General features: G+C 43.5%; 1 protein-coding gene and 1 pseudogene across 2 annotated transcripts; one reads left to right on the forward strand and one right to left on the reverse strand.

Annotated features, from left to right (window-relative positions):
• The first annotated feature begins 4,767 nt into the window (after positions 1–4,767).
• On the forward strand, positions 4,768–6,086 carry LOC109749316 (flap endonuclease GEN-like 1; annotated as a pseudogene).
• Positions 6,087–10,403: 4,317 nt separating this feature from the next.
• On the reverse strand, positions 10,404–12,354 carry LOC109749315 (uncharacterized). Of its 2 annotated transcripts, none has more exons than XM_045229481.2 (2): positions 10,999–12,354; positions 10,404–10,874 (listed from the first exon to the last, which is right to left on the reverse strand). In XM_045229481.2, exon 1 carries the CDS (start codon positions 12,272–12,274, stop codon positions 11,144–11,146), a length of 1,131 nt encoding a protein of 376 aa, XP_045085416.1. In that variant the 5' UTR covers positions 12,275–12,354; the 3' UTR covers positions 10,404–10,874; positions 10,999–11,143. The 2 variants fall into 2 exon arrangements, with proteins under 2 accessions (XP_045085416.1, XP_045085415.1); XM_045229480.2 differs by having other exon boundaries at positions 10,404–10,877.
• Between the last annotated feature and the right edge of the window lie 3,140 nt (positions 12,355–15,494).

Genomic DNA, 15,494 nt, shown 5'->3' on the forward strand with positions numbered 1-15,494 from the left:
AATATCATCACAAATATTGTTTTGCTAGCTATTGTATAATCAAAGCTGTGTTGCTTGCCTTGCTCAACAAACTCTTTGAAGTCTGCTGGTCCTTCCTCGGTTCCCTTGTTTAACTCCAAATCTATTTTCCCATTCGTAAAGGCAAATAAGCAAATTTTACTAAGGCAGAAAACTAAAAGTGCTCATAAGAATATGTATTACAGAAACTTTACTTTTGCTAAATTTCAGTTATATGATACAATGAAAATTCTCTTCAATTTTTTAATTGCATATTCTACGTAGTGTTCGAAGGGGAGCCTGGGTGTAGCGGTAAAGTTGTTGCCTTGTGACCATGAGGTCACGGGTTCGAGTCATGGAAACAGCCAGAAATGTAGGGATATGCTGTGTACTATAGACCTAAAATGGTCGGACCCTTCCCTGGACCCTGTGCAAGCGGGAGCTACATTCACCGGGCTGCCATTTTTTTTACTCTACGTAGTGTATACATATATTTTTACTTGTGTATGTGTTTGTTCATATACATATTTAATTATCATTAAATATCTTGGTAGACATATGAACATCATACGCCAAACAATAACTTAATAGTGGTTTCTCGTGTATTATTAGATATGAATATTTGTAGGAAAATCTAATGAGTTGTCACAACCCTAGATTATGTAATGTAATAAAAGCATTAGAGAGCATAACAGACATCATGTTTAAATTCAATTTTGAACTGAGAAATTTTTCAAAGCCTCATTTTAATGAAAGGGCAAAATCCTAGGACAACAAATCCAAAAATGTCAAAATGCGTTTCTAAAACCCTAAGAATTAGGCATGAGCACATATATAACTATGTGGGTCCCACCTTGATTTTTTGGGATTTTAAAGGGATTCATTTTGGAATTTGGAATTAATCTGTATTGTATTTGAATTGGGTTTATATTAATATAAATAAAAATGAACTAAAAATTCCTGAAAATAAGTATGTGCACTTGGAAGGGTTCATATTTAGAGGATTTGATGCTCATTTGAATTTTCAAATATTTCCAAAAAGGCAACAAATAAGTTCGAACCCAAAATAAGAGAGAGAGAGAGAGAGAGAGAGAGAGAGAGAGAGAGAGAGAGAGAGAGAGAGACTAACCTTTTGACCAAGTTACTATAGCTGGCCCAACATCCATCCCAGCCCGCCTGGAGCTTCTTCAATCTTCTACCAATACACACCAGTACGTGTCGACCTCACGATCAACAGTTGGCACCTCCGTCTTCGCCTCGAGCCCTATCCACTTGTCGGGGGGATGCACTCGACCCCCTTCACAAAATCTCCATCACCATTACCTCGCTTGTGACACCTTGCTCTCTTTCCTAACACCAATCCAGAGCACCCAATCGCCGCCGATCAGAGTTAGCGTAACCATTTTCATTCCCTTGCCGTCAGGAAATGATCTCAAGCTCCTCCCTGGATGCCGCCATCGATCGTCATCAACCCTTCGACGATGTATATCTGGCCTATGCTCTCATGGAGCCCTCCCATGTCCACGTCCCGGCCTTCATCGCTCCTCCTCAAGCCTACACCTGAAGATTCTCATTTTTATTTCTTCCTCTTTTTAATTGTCTATGTTTACATATTTCAAATGTTTATGTTGTGAAAAATGAACATTTATCATTAAAATGATCAAACAACATGAACAACTTTAAAAAAATACCACATAATTATTTGAATCCACGAATATTTTTTGAAGCTCATGAACATTTTTTCAAACTTGTTAAACTGATTTTAGAATCGATGAACGATCTAATTAAGACTCATGAATTTTTGTAAACTACGTGAACAATTTTCTTAATATAAAGAAACATAAAAAGGGAAAAAGAAATAAAAAACAAAATCATGAGTATTTTTTAAACCGCGAGCATTTTTAGGCCCAGTTCTTTTGGTCGATTCTCCCAGAATCTTGAGAATCGGGCCTCCCCTCAGCTTCTCCCAGAATCTTGAACTCATGTTTCTTTTAGAATCCTAGCTAGTTACGATGTAAACAATTAGGATTGTCAAAAAATATGGGTTCAAGATTCTGGGAGAAGCTAGGTGGAGGGTCGATTCTCAAGATTCTACGAGAATCAGCCAAAAAAACTGGGCCTTAATAAAGGTTTAAAAATAAAAAATAAACATTTTTTAGAAACATGAACAAAAATAAAGAAAACTAAAAGAAAGAACTAAAAACCGAAACATAACTAGAAAAGCCGAACCTAAAAACCAAATAAAACTGCAAAGAAATAGAAACTTCTCTAAAATCATGAACAAAAACAAAAAAATGGCAAACTCAAAAATCAAAACAAACCCACAAAAAATAGATGTTTTCATGGCAGTTGCGCTCCCACCAACCGATTTCTCCCGATATAATGCACCGTAACTGTGTTTTTGCAGATCGGAGGAGCTCCGTCCAAAACTGAAAACTGGCGGTTATTTTATCACAATAACTACATGTCAATTGCCCGACTTTCGCATTTTGGGTCCATCGATTTTGGTTGAAGGAAGAAACAAGCGCGGGGAGGAAGAAGGTCGATGGGCAGCCTATCTTAGGGTTTCGGATGGGGGCGGTGCACTAGTAGAAAACAGGGCTTTGGTTCTGCCAGAAAAGAGCATTAATCCCGGTTGCATTACGAACCGGGACTAATGTGAGCATTAGTCCCGGTTTGAGCGGCTAGGGCACCGTACATGCATTAGTCCCGGTTCAAATGGGACCTTTAGTCCCGGTTGGTGCCACGAACCGGGACTAAAGGGTGCGATGCCCGACCTTTAGTATCGGTTCGTGCCACGAACCGGGACAAATGGGGTTGAGGCATTAGTACCGGTTCGTGGCACCAACCAGTACTAAAGGTTAGACCTTTAGTACCGGTTGGTGCCACGAACCTGTACTAAGGGTGCAATTTCCAAATTCTATCCCCCCCCCCACTTGTATCGCCTTTTCAGTTTTGTAAAAAGCAAAAGAAAATGATAAAGACTTCAAAAGTTAAAATCCTTCAAGAGGTAGTTATGTTACTACATCTACTAGTTAGGAAACTTTAAAAACTTAAATTTGGAAATGTTTTGCACAAAGTGTAGGGAAAATGTGAAACGGCTATAACTTTTGCATACGATGTCAGAAAAAACGTATAATATATCAAAATGTTCAGCACGAAAATCCGCATCCGATTTTGACCGCCTACGGCCTGTTTGCAAATTTTTAGAATCCTCAAATTCTAAAAGGAAAAAAGTTATGCTCAAATTTCTTTTTTTTTAATTTTCATTAAATCTGGTCAAACTATGGTCAAACTACTTATTCAAGAAGTATTAGTGTTACTAAATAATTATTCAAGAATATTAGTGTTACTAAATAATTATTTCAGTTTTTTTGAATTTTGGTCAAATCTGGTCAAACTGTGGTCAAACTACTTATTCAAGAAATATTAGTGTTATTAAATAATTATTATTTTTTAGAACGATAGTTTCAAACTCAAACAGTGAAATGTGTGACTTCATGCTCAAGCTAAACTCCTGAGGGTTAATAGGATTGACATCTTACTATTGTTAGGAAAACAACAAGTGCGGACTTGGAAATGAGGGAGAATAGAACCCGGAAGTTAAGCGTGCTCAGGCTGGGGTAGTGAGAGGAGATGATTTGGAATGATGAGGGGTGATTAGAGATTAGAGGTTAAATTGAGCAGTGATGAGGGGTGATTAGAGATTAGAGGTTAAAATAATTCAGAAATTTGAAAATTCGGAAAAAAAAATCATAAAATTTTCTTTAGTACCGGTTGGTGTTACCAACCGGGACTAAAGGTGGACCTCCATGCAGCGGCCACGTGGAGGGCCTTTAGTCCCGGTTCGTATAAGAACGGGGACTAAAGCGGGGGGGGGGGGGGGGCCTTTAGTAACGACCCTTTAGTCCCGGTTCCAGAACCGGGACTAAAGGCCCTTATGAACCGGGACAAATGGCCCTTTTTCTACTAGTGGTGGTGGGAGCGGCGGTGTGGCTTCGCCGGAGAAAAGCTTGACGGCGGGGGCGGGGGGGGGTGATGGTCGGGGGCGGCGGAAGCATGGCGGTGAGGCGGCGGTTGAGGGGAGTGCTGGCATTGGAGCGCAGCCGGCCGCGGGTACAAGGAAGAAGATGAACAGGAGATCTGGCCGGAGGTTGAAGAAATCAATCTAGCCGTTCATTTCGAATCTAAGGACTGAAAACATATCGACTAACCCAAATCAAACTTTCAGTCAACTTATCCCTAGCCAATCGTTTATTTTTAGTTCGGTAGGTTATAAGGGGTCTGCTAGAGATGCTCTTAGCACGATGGCTTTCCGTCTATTTCCACAACGAGCTTTACTACGGCAAGCTTTGCCCAGCTTCGGTGATGGCGAGGCAAGGACGGCAGCGCGTCTTCGGCGCGTGCAGTGTCTGGATGGTCCAAGGATCGATTTATAATTTTTGTTACTTTTGGCTCTCTTTGTACCGCTGGGTGCCTCGAGAAGAATACTTATATATAATGGGAGGGGAAAACAGTAAAGGAGCAGGCCCGTTTCCCTCCTCCTCGTGCAGGTCGTTTCAAATTCCCCCAATCCTCAAATCGCTTTGTTGGCTGTCCGTTTGCTTCCTTCCCCCGAATGCCCCAAATCGCTTATTTGTTGGCCGCTTGCATCCCCAAATAGTACCGGCGTCGTCTTGGATCTCACTCTAGTAACGTAGGAGTACTACGCTTTAAGGTCTCTTTATTATACATATACGTGGATGTGGATTACAGCCAGGGGTTGTTGCCATGGGCGTGCGCGGCGGTTTCTGGAAGGCGCTGCAGCCGTACGCGCGGCAGGAAGGCATGGGGTATCTCCGCGGCCGCCGCGTCGCCGTCGACCTCTCCTCGTGGATCGTCTCCGCCATGAGCACCAAGTCGCCCACCCGCCGCAACATCTTCTTCCGCACGCTCTCCCTCTTCTCCAAGGTGGGGGCGTTCCCGGTGTTCGTGGTGGACGGCATGCCGTCGCCGCTCAAGGCCAAGGCCACAAGTGAGGCCTTCACGCGATGTGTCCACGAGTGTGTGGTTGGCCTCTCCTCTCCTGATTCTGATTCTTGTTGCTTGCTAGCCTTCTCGATCTAGTCTCTACTCCTCCTATATACAGTATCATGCATGCATACCGGTTTGGTTTGGTTTCACGATTTAATTTGATGCAGCAACTGCTTGGGCATATGAGAATGCCGATACTCCGGGCAAAGGGCGAGGCCGAAGCACTGTGCGCTCAGTTGAATCGTGAGGGCAAGGTGGACGCCTGCATTACCTCTGACAGTGACGCCTTCCTCTGCGGAGCCACCACGGTGATCAAAGTGTTCCGGTCCGCTAAGGAACCTTTGAGTGCTACAACATAGCCGACGTCCAGGATGGCAGTGGGTTGAGTAGGAAACGAATGATCGCCATGGCGCTTCTTATTGGCAGTGACTATGATCTGCAGGGGGTGCCCGGTGTGGGTCTTCAGACCGCACTTGCGTTTGTGCAATTATTTCATGAAGACATTCTACTCTTGTTTCTTTAATTTTATTTTTAGATGTCCTTCATTTTGGGGTCTAATATATAGCTCCTTTTTTATATCTCCAGATTACGTGCAATCGGTAAAGGAATCTATCCACCTGCATCTTTCGCATCTCAATGTCCTAGCTTTGACAAGGTACGTCGTACTACTTGTTGAATTACATATATACATTATGCAATTAAGAATCAAGATTATGTAATGTGCGTACACAAGAATGAATCTTTTCTTAAATGCTAGGCGCGTGATCTGAATTGGGGATTCAATGTCTGCAAAAGATTAGCTGCTCACCCAAATTTCCCAAATGGGGAGATAATTAAACTATATCTATGTGATGACAATCTGGATACAGGTATTGGCACTCCCCTGCTTGTATATATAATTCAAGAAAAACTGTTCATGAATAACTATTTGCTTGTGCTAAAAAAAACGAGTGACGACCACATGCAGAATGGGATGTTCCATCGCTTGTGTGGAATAGGCAGCCTAATGTTGAGGCTTTGGTCGACATGTTATCGTATGGGAAGTGGGGGAAATCAGATATCCGACGCCACATGCTGCCGATGCTATCAACCATTTATTTACGCGAGATGGCGTCTCCATCCAATTCCAAATCACTGCTTCTTCTTGATGATGACCAGTATGAATTCCATTCAGTTAAACGGATCAAGATAATACATGGCCAACCTTATTACTTGGTCCAATGGAAGAGCCATGCTGACGATCGTATATTTGTACAAACTGATGAAGATGTCCAGCTTGTGGATGAGGCATTTCCTAATGAAGCCCGACGGCATAAGGTCTGCACTTCCTTTCTACCCTGTCATCTTTTCTGTTCCATCATACTAGCTAGTAAAAACATGATGATGCTTCCTCGACATTATTATTATGGTACAATGAGACTTAATAGATTAATTTGTTGAGCAATACCTATTTATATTTTTGTTCACTGTGCAAACATGGTTAACAAACAGATCGACTGAATTGTGGATGCAAGGGCTCAAAGGACGAGAGAAATCAGGAGCAAACAGGAATCGGTTGCTGGTGCCGAAAGAAGAGAAATCAAGATCCAAGCTTAAAATACTAGCAAACAACATGTCCAAGACACGGAAAGGTGCAAGACCCAGACCCAGCTGGGTGCAGCTTTGCATCAAGGATTTCTACTGCTCGAAGAAGCCTCATGTAGAAATGGGCCAGACGTCGACAAGAAAATCCTCACCCGTGTCTCAGCGACGCAACTTGATGTTGGGCTGAAACATATATCTCTCCTTGCTGCCACCGCGGCGGAGGCTTGCATATGTATGTATGGTAAATCCGGAGGTGCATGCACGTACGCCTTGTAACAGTCATTGTTAAGAGCTCTTTTAGGGTGATTGGTGTAGTACTTAGAGTACTATCCACTACTTACCCATTTGATTTTTATTAGTTGTCCGATCTGGTGGGGGGTTAAAAAATATTAAATTTAATATGTTTATTCCAAGAAGGGCATAATGGTCCAGGATGAAATATCTTTTTTTCAACCGATCACCTCCGCGATAGATGTTTTTTTCAACTGATCACCTCCATGACAGAACCAGGTCTAACATGCAAAGTTTGATATTGCACACAAGATTTTGTACTGGCTTTGGCATGCATTTGTCTTTGCCAGTGAACATTTTTCATGTGCAAAATGAATAAACCTTGATGATTGGTTGGCCTCACATGCAGGAAGACATGGCGGATGTAAGTGAGTGTATGTTCGAGTACTATCATATTGCCAGCAGGATGTTTCATAGTGAGGATGACGGTTATAAATTCTATAACAAATATGCTCTTGAGAAAGGTTTTAGCGTGAGAAGCTATGTTGAGTGGGATGGATCCAACAATCATATAAGTTTAAGGAAAATTGTGTGTAGTCGTGAAGGAGTTTGCAAAGAGAAGCACATGAAGAGGAGGATGGAAGATAGACAGAGGAGGCCACAGAGTATAACTCGTGTTGGGTGTCAAGCTAATAAAAATTGGTCATTGCAAGGCTGGAGGAAACAGGTCGGTGGTTTGTCAAGGATTTCATTGATGAACACAACCACCCTCTGGCCCCACGGGATCTTTCGTGCCTTTTGCATTCACACAGACGAATTAGCGATGAGCAGCAAGTGGACATTGCAAACATGGAAAATTCTGGGATCCGCAAGTACCATATTATCGATATCTTGTGCATGCAATACTGAGGATATGATCGGGTTGGATGCACAAGGAGGGACATTACAACTTCTGTCATGCTAGTAAGCAGGAATCAATCTGTACAAGTGATGCTAAAACGGTGATCAGTCACATGATGGCGCGGCGAGAATGAGATCTAGATTTTTTTTTCTTCAAGTACTTGGTTGATGAACTTAGCCATCTGAAGGGACTCTTCTGGTCTGATATTCAATCCTGACTTGACTACGTAGCTTTCGGAGACGTTATTATTTTTTATAGCACATACAGAACCAATAAGTACAATCTGCCATTTGTGCCGTTTGTCGGGTTGAATCACCACCGCAACACTGTTATTTTTGGATGTGGTGTATTTTCTAATGAAACAAGCCAAACATACGAGTGCATGTTGCGGACCTTTTCTGACGCCATGGCACAGAAGCATCTGATATATGTGATTGCGATCCAGAGAGCAATCAGGGTGGTCTAGCCTGACGCAAACCATAATTTGTGTATATGGCACATTCAGCTGAACATTGTACATCATCTGAGTGATGACACGGTAAAGGAGGAATTGAGATCTTTCATATATTATTCATCTTCCGTTAAAGAGCATGAGAGAAAATGGATATAGTTCTTATAAGGGAATAAAGTAACCAGTGAGGAGTCCTGACTGCATCAAATGTGTTAGATGAGAAAGTTGTGGTATGCTCCATATCTTGAAGGGCGCTGTTTCCTAAGATTGAGCAGTAATCAGCGGAGTGAGAGCTTGAACTTTGTACTACATACACATCTTGAGGCTAAGGTGACGTTGTTTCAAATGCTAGAGAACTACGAGAGTTACCTTGTGACGCGACGGTTGAACGAGGCTCTCTAGGACACCGAGGCCCTGCAGTCACTTCCATTTACAAAGGAAAATGCTTCGGCTCTTGAGAAACACGCCGCAGAAGTTTTCACTCCTCTTGTGTTTAAGTTGGTGTTATGGAGCATTAATGCTATCAGCAAATGTCAGATCAGTGAGGTACTACATGCATCAGAAATTAGCACGTATGTTGTGTCTAAAAAGGAAAGAATGGATAAAAAGTTCGAAGTGCGCAGTGAGGGGCAGGAAGGTCTTTTGTGCAAGATCATTTTTACTTGCCGTAAGGTGGAATGCGCAGGCACACCATGTTCCCACATATTGTACATATTGGGAATGTTGCAAGAAGAAAGACTGCTGAAGTGTTGTGTTCCCACTAGGTAGACAATGAGTGCAAGAAAGAACGAGATATATGACTATTCATCAAGCCCGCAGAGGTACCGTCAATTGTGGAATTTTAGTCATGCGACATGTTTCAAGGCATGCCACTCTAATGAGGCGTATCAGCGTCTAAAGATGGTTTTGGATGCACAAGATAATAGCAGGGAATCAACTATTGAACAAGCTAACAGCAAGGAATCAACAAATACTCAGAGTAACAGCATTAGGTTTGGCCCCGCAATCGGCGAACTTTGATGGTGAAGGTTTGGATAAGGTTTTGGATCCCTTGCATGTTCCAGGTCGAGGTGCACCGAACAAAATGCTACAGGAAAAGATGAAAAAGACAAGATCAACAAGTAAATGTGGCTATTGCAAGGAGGAACGTCACAATCGACGTGCGTGCGACCGAAAGAACTGCAACTTGCCGTCGTAGAACCTTGACATCCCTCTCCTGCAAGTTAACAATGTTTCATCCATGAATTGATCCTGCAGTGCAAGTGGAAACATATATATGGCTCATGGTGGTGATGTCGTGATGATGATGATGATGGAATGTTAGGTTAGGCCATGAGGCTGGACATATATCTTACAAGTGCGGTTGATGCCCCTCACGGCCATCGTCAGAGCCTCAGCTGTAAGTGACGGCAACGGTGGCTCGACGAAAAAAACCGTTGGTGCCAGAGACGGAGAAGATAGGAATGGTAGCATTCTGTACTGAAACTAAAAACCATGTGGGCATTTGTCAGCCAAATGATCATCTGTTGACATTCCAGTTTATTATACCCACCTACGTTTTCTCCTTCCTCTTTCCACCTTTATCTTCTTGCCGCCTCGCTTGCGTGTACACAAGCCATTTCGCTGTACTCCCTCGGTTTCTAAATATAAGCCTTTTTAGAGATTCCAGTATGAACTACATACGGAACAAAATTAATGAATCTACACTCTAAAATATGTCTATATACATCCATCCATATGTAGTCCGTACTGAAATCTCTAAAAAGCCTTATATTTAGAAACGGAGGGAATAGAACAGAGTACTATCCTGCCATTTCAATCTACGATGCAGTAGAACTGCAAGATTGGCTCAGGCCCTTCTTCTCTTTAGCTCATTCAGAGATATGCTCTCTGAACTAGTATATACCAGTACTGAAGTCTGTAAAATCCTGGTTGCCGATACGCCATGTTTCATTGTGAAAGAATGGCATCACATAGAAATGGCGAGTCATTTGGAAAGGAAAAACAGAGGCAGGCAGCGATATATTCTCATGAAAGCACCAACCAAACTCTGACAACAGCACACAACAAGATTTGACGGCACTCCAGATCTGCCATGGGTATGAAAGCAGCCAGGGATAACATTTTCGAGAAGGTTAACATTTTTACATCTATCAGACACAAGCTTACCCTTCCGGTAAACAAACACAAACGGGGAATCGACAGCCAAGGGAACACAAACAGAAATGATACAGAGACATGACCAACTGGCCAAGATAAGGGTCAAATTAGCTAGCGCTACCATAACAGTCTCTTACATGCTCATCACAGACACGAAACTACTAAGATAATAATACTCCTAATTTTTCTCATCAAAGGATCATGATAGACACAGGCAGCTACCAAGACAAGCGGACGAAGAAAATGGAAAGTGCAGACTACATATGACTGACGAGGTTCTACCAACAAGATCCATCAGGCCAACTTCAGTGCAAGCCACAGCCCTGGACGATGCCTAGCTAAGGGATGGATGTTCAGTTTACTTCACTGCAAGCCATCCACAAGAGAATGTCAGGACCGGCTTCACTTCTTGTGCACCCTGCAGTCTGGAGACTTTGGCTGCAAGGGCGACAGCGGCTGCCTCACCACGTCCACACTGTTGAAATCCATGGCCAGGCCGACGGGGCTCGTCTCCTTCAGGCTCGAGGACTTGCGCTTCTGCTGCAACAAGAATGACATTGTTAATGTAGTCAATATAGCCAGACTAACAGCTCTGCTGCCTGTGTGTGTATTAAATCAAATCAGTAAACACTTGAGCTTTACGGTTGGTTGTTGTCCTTACCTTGGTGGAGTTACTGGACTTCAGCAAACAGCTGCAGGATCCTTCAACCTCATGTTCAGTCCTCCTGTCATCACCAACCAAACAAGGAGGCCAAGCCATAATATACGGATAGGCAGAGTCACCAGATGTGCCGTGGATCAGAAGCTCAATCTCCATGGTCTCCAATGAAAGGTAGAAGAACGAGCTGCGCTGTGCCGGCAGCGGTTATGCTTGTCATGCACAAGTACACGCATCCAAACCTAACTTGCACAACTTCGACTTGGCCCTCCCACTGCCAGGGTGTAGTAGTGATCTGATCCATTTCTGCCCTCAAACAGATAATTTCTTGCAGCACCCAACTCTCAACTCCATCACCGTCCCCGCTGCGGATCCAAACAAGGAGAAGGAAATCTTCAGTTGCATAGACCATGCAGAGTTTTCCATCCTCGGTATCACCACCAACCTTGGGAACACCTTCCTTTGCCTGCGAGGGGAGATACAGAGAGGAGACATCCATGGTGGCTGTGTTTATCCTGATCACACGTCCTTTGCCATAGAGAGGCCGATAAAAAGAACCACCCACCAGCGTGAAACCACTGTCATTCAGGTATATTACACCATCGATTTCCGTCCAGGGGTGGATCACCCAATCCTCCGTTTCCGACGAGAATACGGCCGCACGAACCCTAGACACGTGCGCGCACACACAGACCACGCGGAATGACCAGGGGTTCTCCTCTGAAGACAGCAGATGGAACCAGGATGATGTCCCTTCCATAGCATGCTCGGGCATCGGGATGATATCCACGGCCCAGGTCATGGGGTTCACGACAGCGACAGACACCATGTTCGACAGGAGGATGTAACCGTCGCGGCAGTCCATGATGCTCCAGCAGCCCGCAGGGAGAGAGGTGAGGAAGAAGTCGCCGCGGCGGAGTGCAGCGGTGACGACGGGATCTGAGCGGCGGACGGGGGCAAAGGAGGGGGCTGTGCCGCCCTCGATTTGGAGGAAGATCCCGATGAGGGGTGCCAGGTGGAGGGCACGGAAGAGGCTGCGGAAGGACCGGGAGGAGCGGATGGCGTCGAGCCACGAGCGGCAAGTGAGCGCGGCACGGACGAGGGCCGGCAAGCTCGGCAGGCGGAGGAAGATTTCGAGGAGCTGGTCTTGGCCGAGCGAGGATATGGTGGTGGTTCCGTCGGCAGCAGTAGGAAGGGTGGTGGTAGTGGCGGTGGAGGGGATAGACGGAGGTTTCGCTGCTGGCGCAGCCGGCAGCGGCAGCACCAGTTGGCTGCTCATTGCTCGAGACTCTCCAGGAAATAACCTGCAGGTTGAAGAAGAATGAACTTTATCAAATTAGTAAAAAAAAAGAAGATACTAACTGCTCATTGCTAAACTTTGGTTTCAGGTCAAGGCGAAGCAGATAAAACAAGTCAATCTTTTCCTTTTTAATGTACATATATCATCAGTCATTGCATGTTTCACTGCTAGCATGTTTAAACCAAAACATGTGCCCATCTGAAATCAAACTCAAACTGCAGTTTGTAAGCGTTTGCCCCTTGAAGCATTATCACAAACACCTGTCAGGCAAGCAGAAAAACCATGTTCACATCACATGTAGGCTTGAAGATGCACTGGAAAAAATCATGCGGCAAGTAGTCATCAAGAGACAATCATCATCGTCATCATCGTCATCACGATATCCGAATCTACGGCAGGTGCTCGTCCGATCCGACGCAGAAATCAGGGGAAATTTTTTGAGCAGGAGATGAAGATGCAAGAGAAAGGAGGGGGTGGCGGCTACCTGCTGCTTCCTGTGGACTGGTCGGCGGCGGAGCTCCGGGCGGGAGCGGCTGACCGGCGGCGGGGCAGCGGAGGGTTCGGTCCGGGCGGGAGCGGCTGACCGGCTGACCGGCTCCGGGAGGAGAAGGCAGCCGCACCAAAAAGCCCAAAGTAAACCGGCCCATTCCCGTGCTATGTCTCACTTATATATATATTGATGATGAAAAATGTTAAACATCCATAGAAAGAATGTTTGTCATGTATATATGAAAAATATATAACAACAATGTGTACGGAAAAAATTGAATATCATCTATTTAAAAAAAATCATACGTGTATTGAAGAATTCGGTGCATATGAAAAATATACATTGTGTGGGAAAAAATATTTATTTTATTGCCATTAAAAATAAATATATTCACCATGTATTTAAAATTATGTTGGCCTTGTATAAAAATAGTATTGTAGTATATTTAAACATGTATTACAAATATATTAGATATATACCAAAAATGTGCAATGTATATGGAAAAAAGCAGCCATAAAAATTATTTTTCAAAATTGTTTACCGTGTATATAAATACGTTTCTGACGTTTAAGAAAATGTTGAATGTCTACTGAAAAATGTTGCCATCTGTTGAAAAAAAAAGAAACCTGCGAAAATCAACAAAAGAAACAAATAAAAATGAAGAAAACCCATAAAACAAATGCAAAAGAATGAGAACAATGAAAACCGAAAAAAATCATGAAAATTCAAACGTAGACACCAGGTGACTGAGACTCGGGCACTAACATAGTGGTTATTGTCATTTTAATTCTAAAAAATTCAAACGAAGCCTAAAAATCATGAAATTAGGCATGATGTCACGATATGACCCCTAGGGGCTATGATAAAAATTTGAGAATGTTCCGCAAAAGTTTTCAGTTAGACAGCTTACAACAAACCGAACCATCTCCTCTGAAGAAACTAGGTTTCGAGAGAGAACGGGTCAAGTTTCCATGTGAATCGAGCGCTGCTTTTTCGGTTGACCATGAATTTTTTTTTCCAGACTACACATCATTACATGTATTATGTCTAAATTTGTCATTTTTGGGGATCTATTTGTTATATTTAAGCACTTAAATGCATTTCTAGACATTTGAAACAGATCGGTTTGCAAGCGAAGCGTCCGCTCCTTCCTTAGTTAGTGTTCAAACTTTTTCCACACTCAACATACACCATTACATGTGACATGCTAAAATTTGGCATTCTTTGAGGTCTGTCTGCTATATTTAAGTCTTTAAGTAGATCCGTGCTCATATAAAGTGATTTCACCGAAAGGAAGATGCAGACTTCGTTGGATTTCCGAGCTGATGGACATCAATAGTGCTTGGGACACAAATATATATTGTTCGCCGGTACTTCCCGCAGGACTATGAGGAGATTCTGAAAATAAAAACTTCTCCCCAACGCTCTGAAGATTTCATTGCTTGGACAGGGAAAAAATCTGGCAAGTTTATGGTCTGGAGTGCATATCAGATGGCATTGGAAGAGCAAAGTCACGCTGCTCAGAGTTCTTCGAGCTCCTCACCTAGCGGTGACAGGTCTATGTGGAAGCTTGTATGGCAGGATTGGCACCTTCGAAGGTCAAAGTTTTTAACTGGAAACTTGCTTCAAATCCGCTGCCAACTTGGGAGATTAAGTGATCTAGGAACCTGGAAGTGAGTGATGTCTGTCCATTATGTTCAGCTGATCGGGAGGATTCTTTTCATGCCATGTGCCGGCGCGCCGCTGTACTTTGGATAGAGCCCTGTGGAAGGAGATGTCGAGCTCCTGAACTCTACCGGATGTTTCACGCTTGCTGAACACAAGACCGGAATGGATTTTCCATCTGTTGTGTGACATGACAGAGACCATGAGGCTCAAGACCGGATGTATGTACGTAATGAGATTGTTCATGGGAAGGCTGCACCACCTTTTGATGTATCCAGAAGGTTTCTTTGCAGCTATGTTTCCTCGATTCTTAACATCTCTCAAAACCATGAATATGATCTAGTGAAAGGAAAGGGCGTTCTGGATGAGGGCGAAGCACCTGGACTCTGCGTGCCACATTCTGCTCCTTCGTTCATGGACTTAAAATAGAAACCACCGGATGATGGTTAGGTGAAGTTATAGCGCCGTGTAGCACGCTAATAACGTGACTAGCGCCGTAGTAGCCGAATTTGCTAGAACATACTGTTTCCTCTTCAAATGTCCATTATCTGTTCTCGATGGTTCCAATAGTGCAATGGTGCATCATTATTGGTCTAGATTCAGCAAAGGTGCAATCTTTCTAGCTTTCTCCTGTAAGATTGTAATCTGGTGCTACCAGTAACTGTGAAGTTGACCTCTTAAGCTGAACAATTGTTGTTGTAAATTACTCTACTGCATGTAGGTGTGTGATGATAAGAGGAGGAATTGTGATGTACATATGACATATATTCGTTAGCTTTTCGTGGTGTATTTTTCTTGATGGGGAGGGGCAGCGGGCTTACTAAGTGACGAGAAATATCCATTGAGGACATAAGTAAGAGAGATGTAGAGACAGGCAAGATAGCACACTAGGGGTTGGGACATGCGGCTGCGGTCGGGACGTCAAAGGATTTTACGTATTTTCCACAAGCTTGATCACTACCAATTCTTTAAAAAGAACTAACATTGATACTTGAGTATGACTTCAATTCTTTCTAAAAACGCACAACGATGCATTATTTCCTA

This window comes from Aegilops tauschii, chromosome 6, assembly GCF_002575655.3.
Source record: "Aegilops tauschii subsp. strangulata cultivar AL8/78 chromosome 6, Aet v6.0, whole genome shotgun sequence".
Taxonomy (NCBI): Eukaryota; Viridiplantae; Streptophyta; class Magnoliopsida; order Poales; family Poaceae; genus Aegilops; species Aegilops tauschii.

Excerpts from the sequence above, each read along its gene's own strand:
- LOC109749315 (XM_045229481.2), bottom strand. The coding sequence starts at position 12,274 with ATGAGCAGCCAACTGGTGCTGCCGCTGCCGGCTGCGCCAGCAGCGAAA.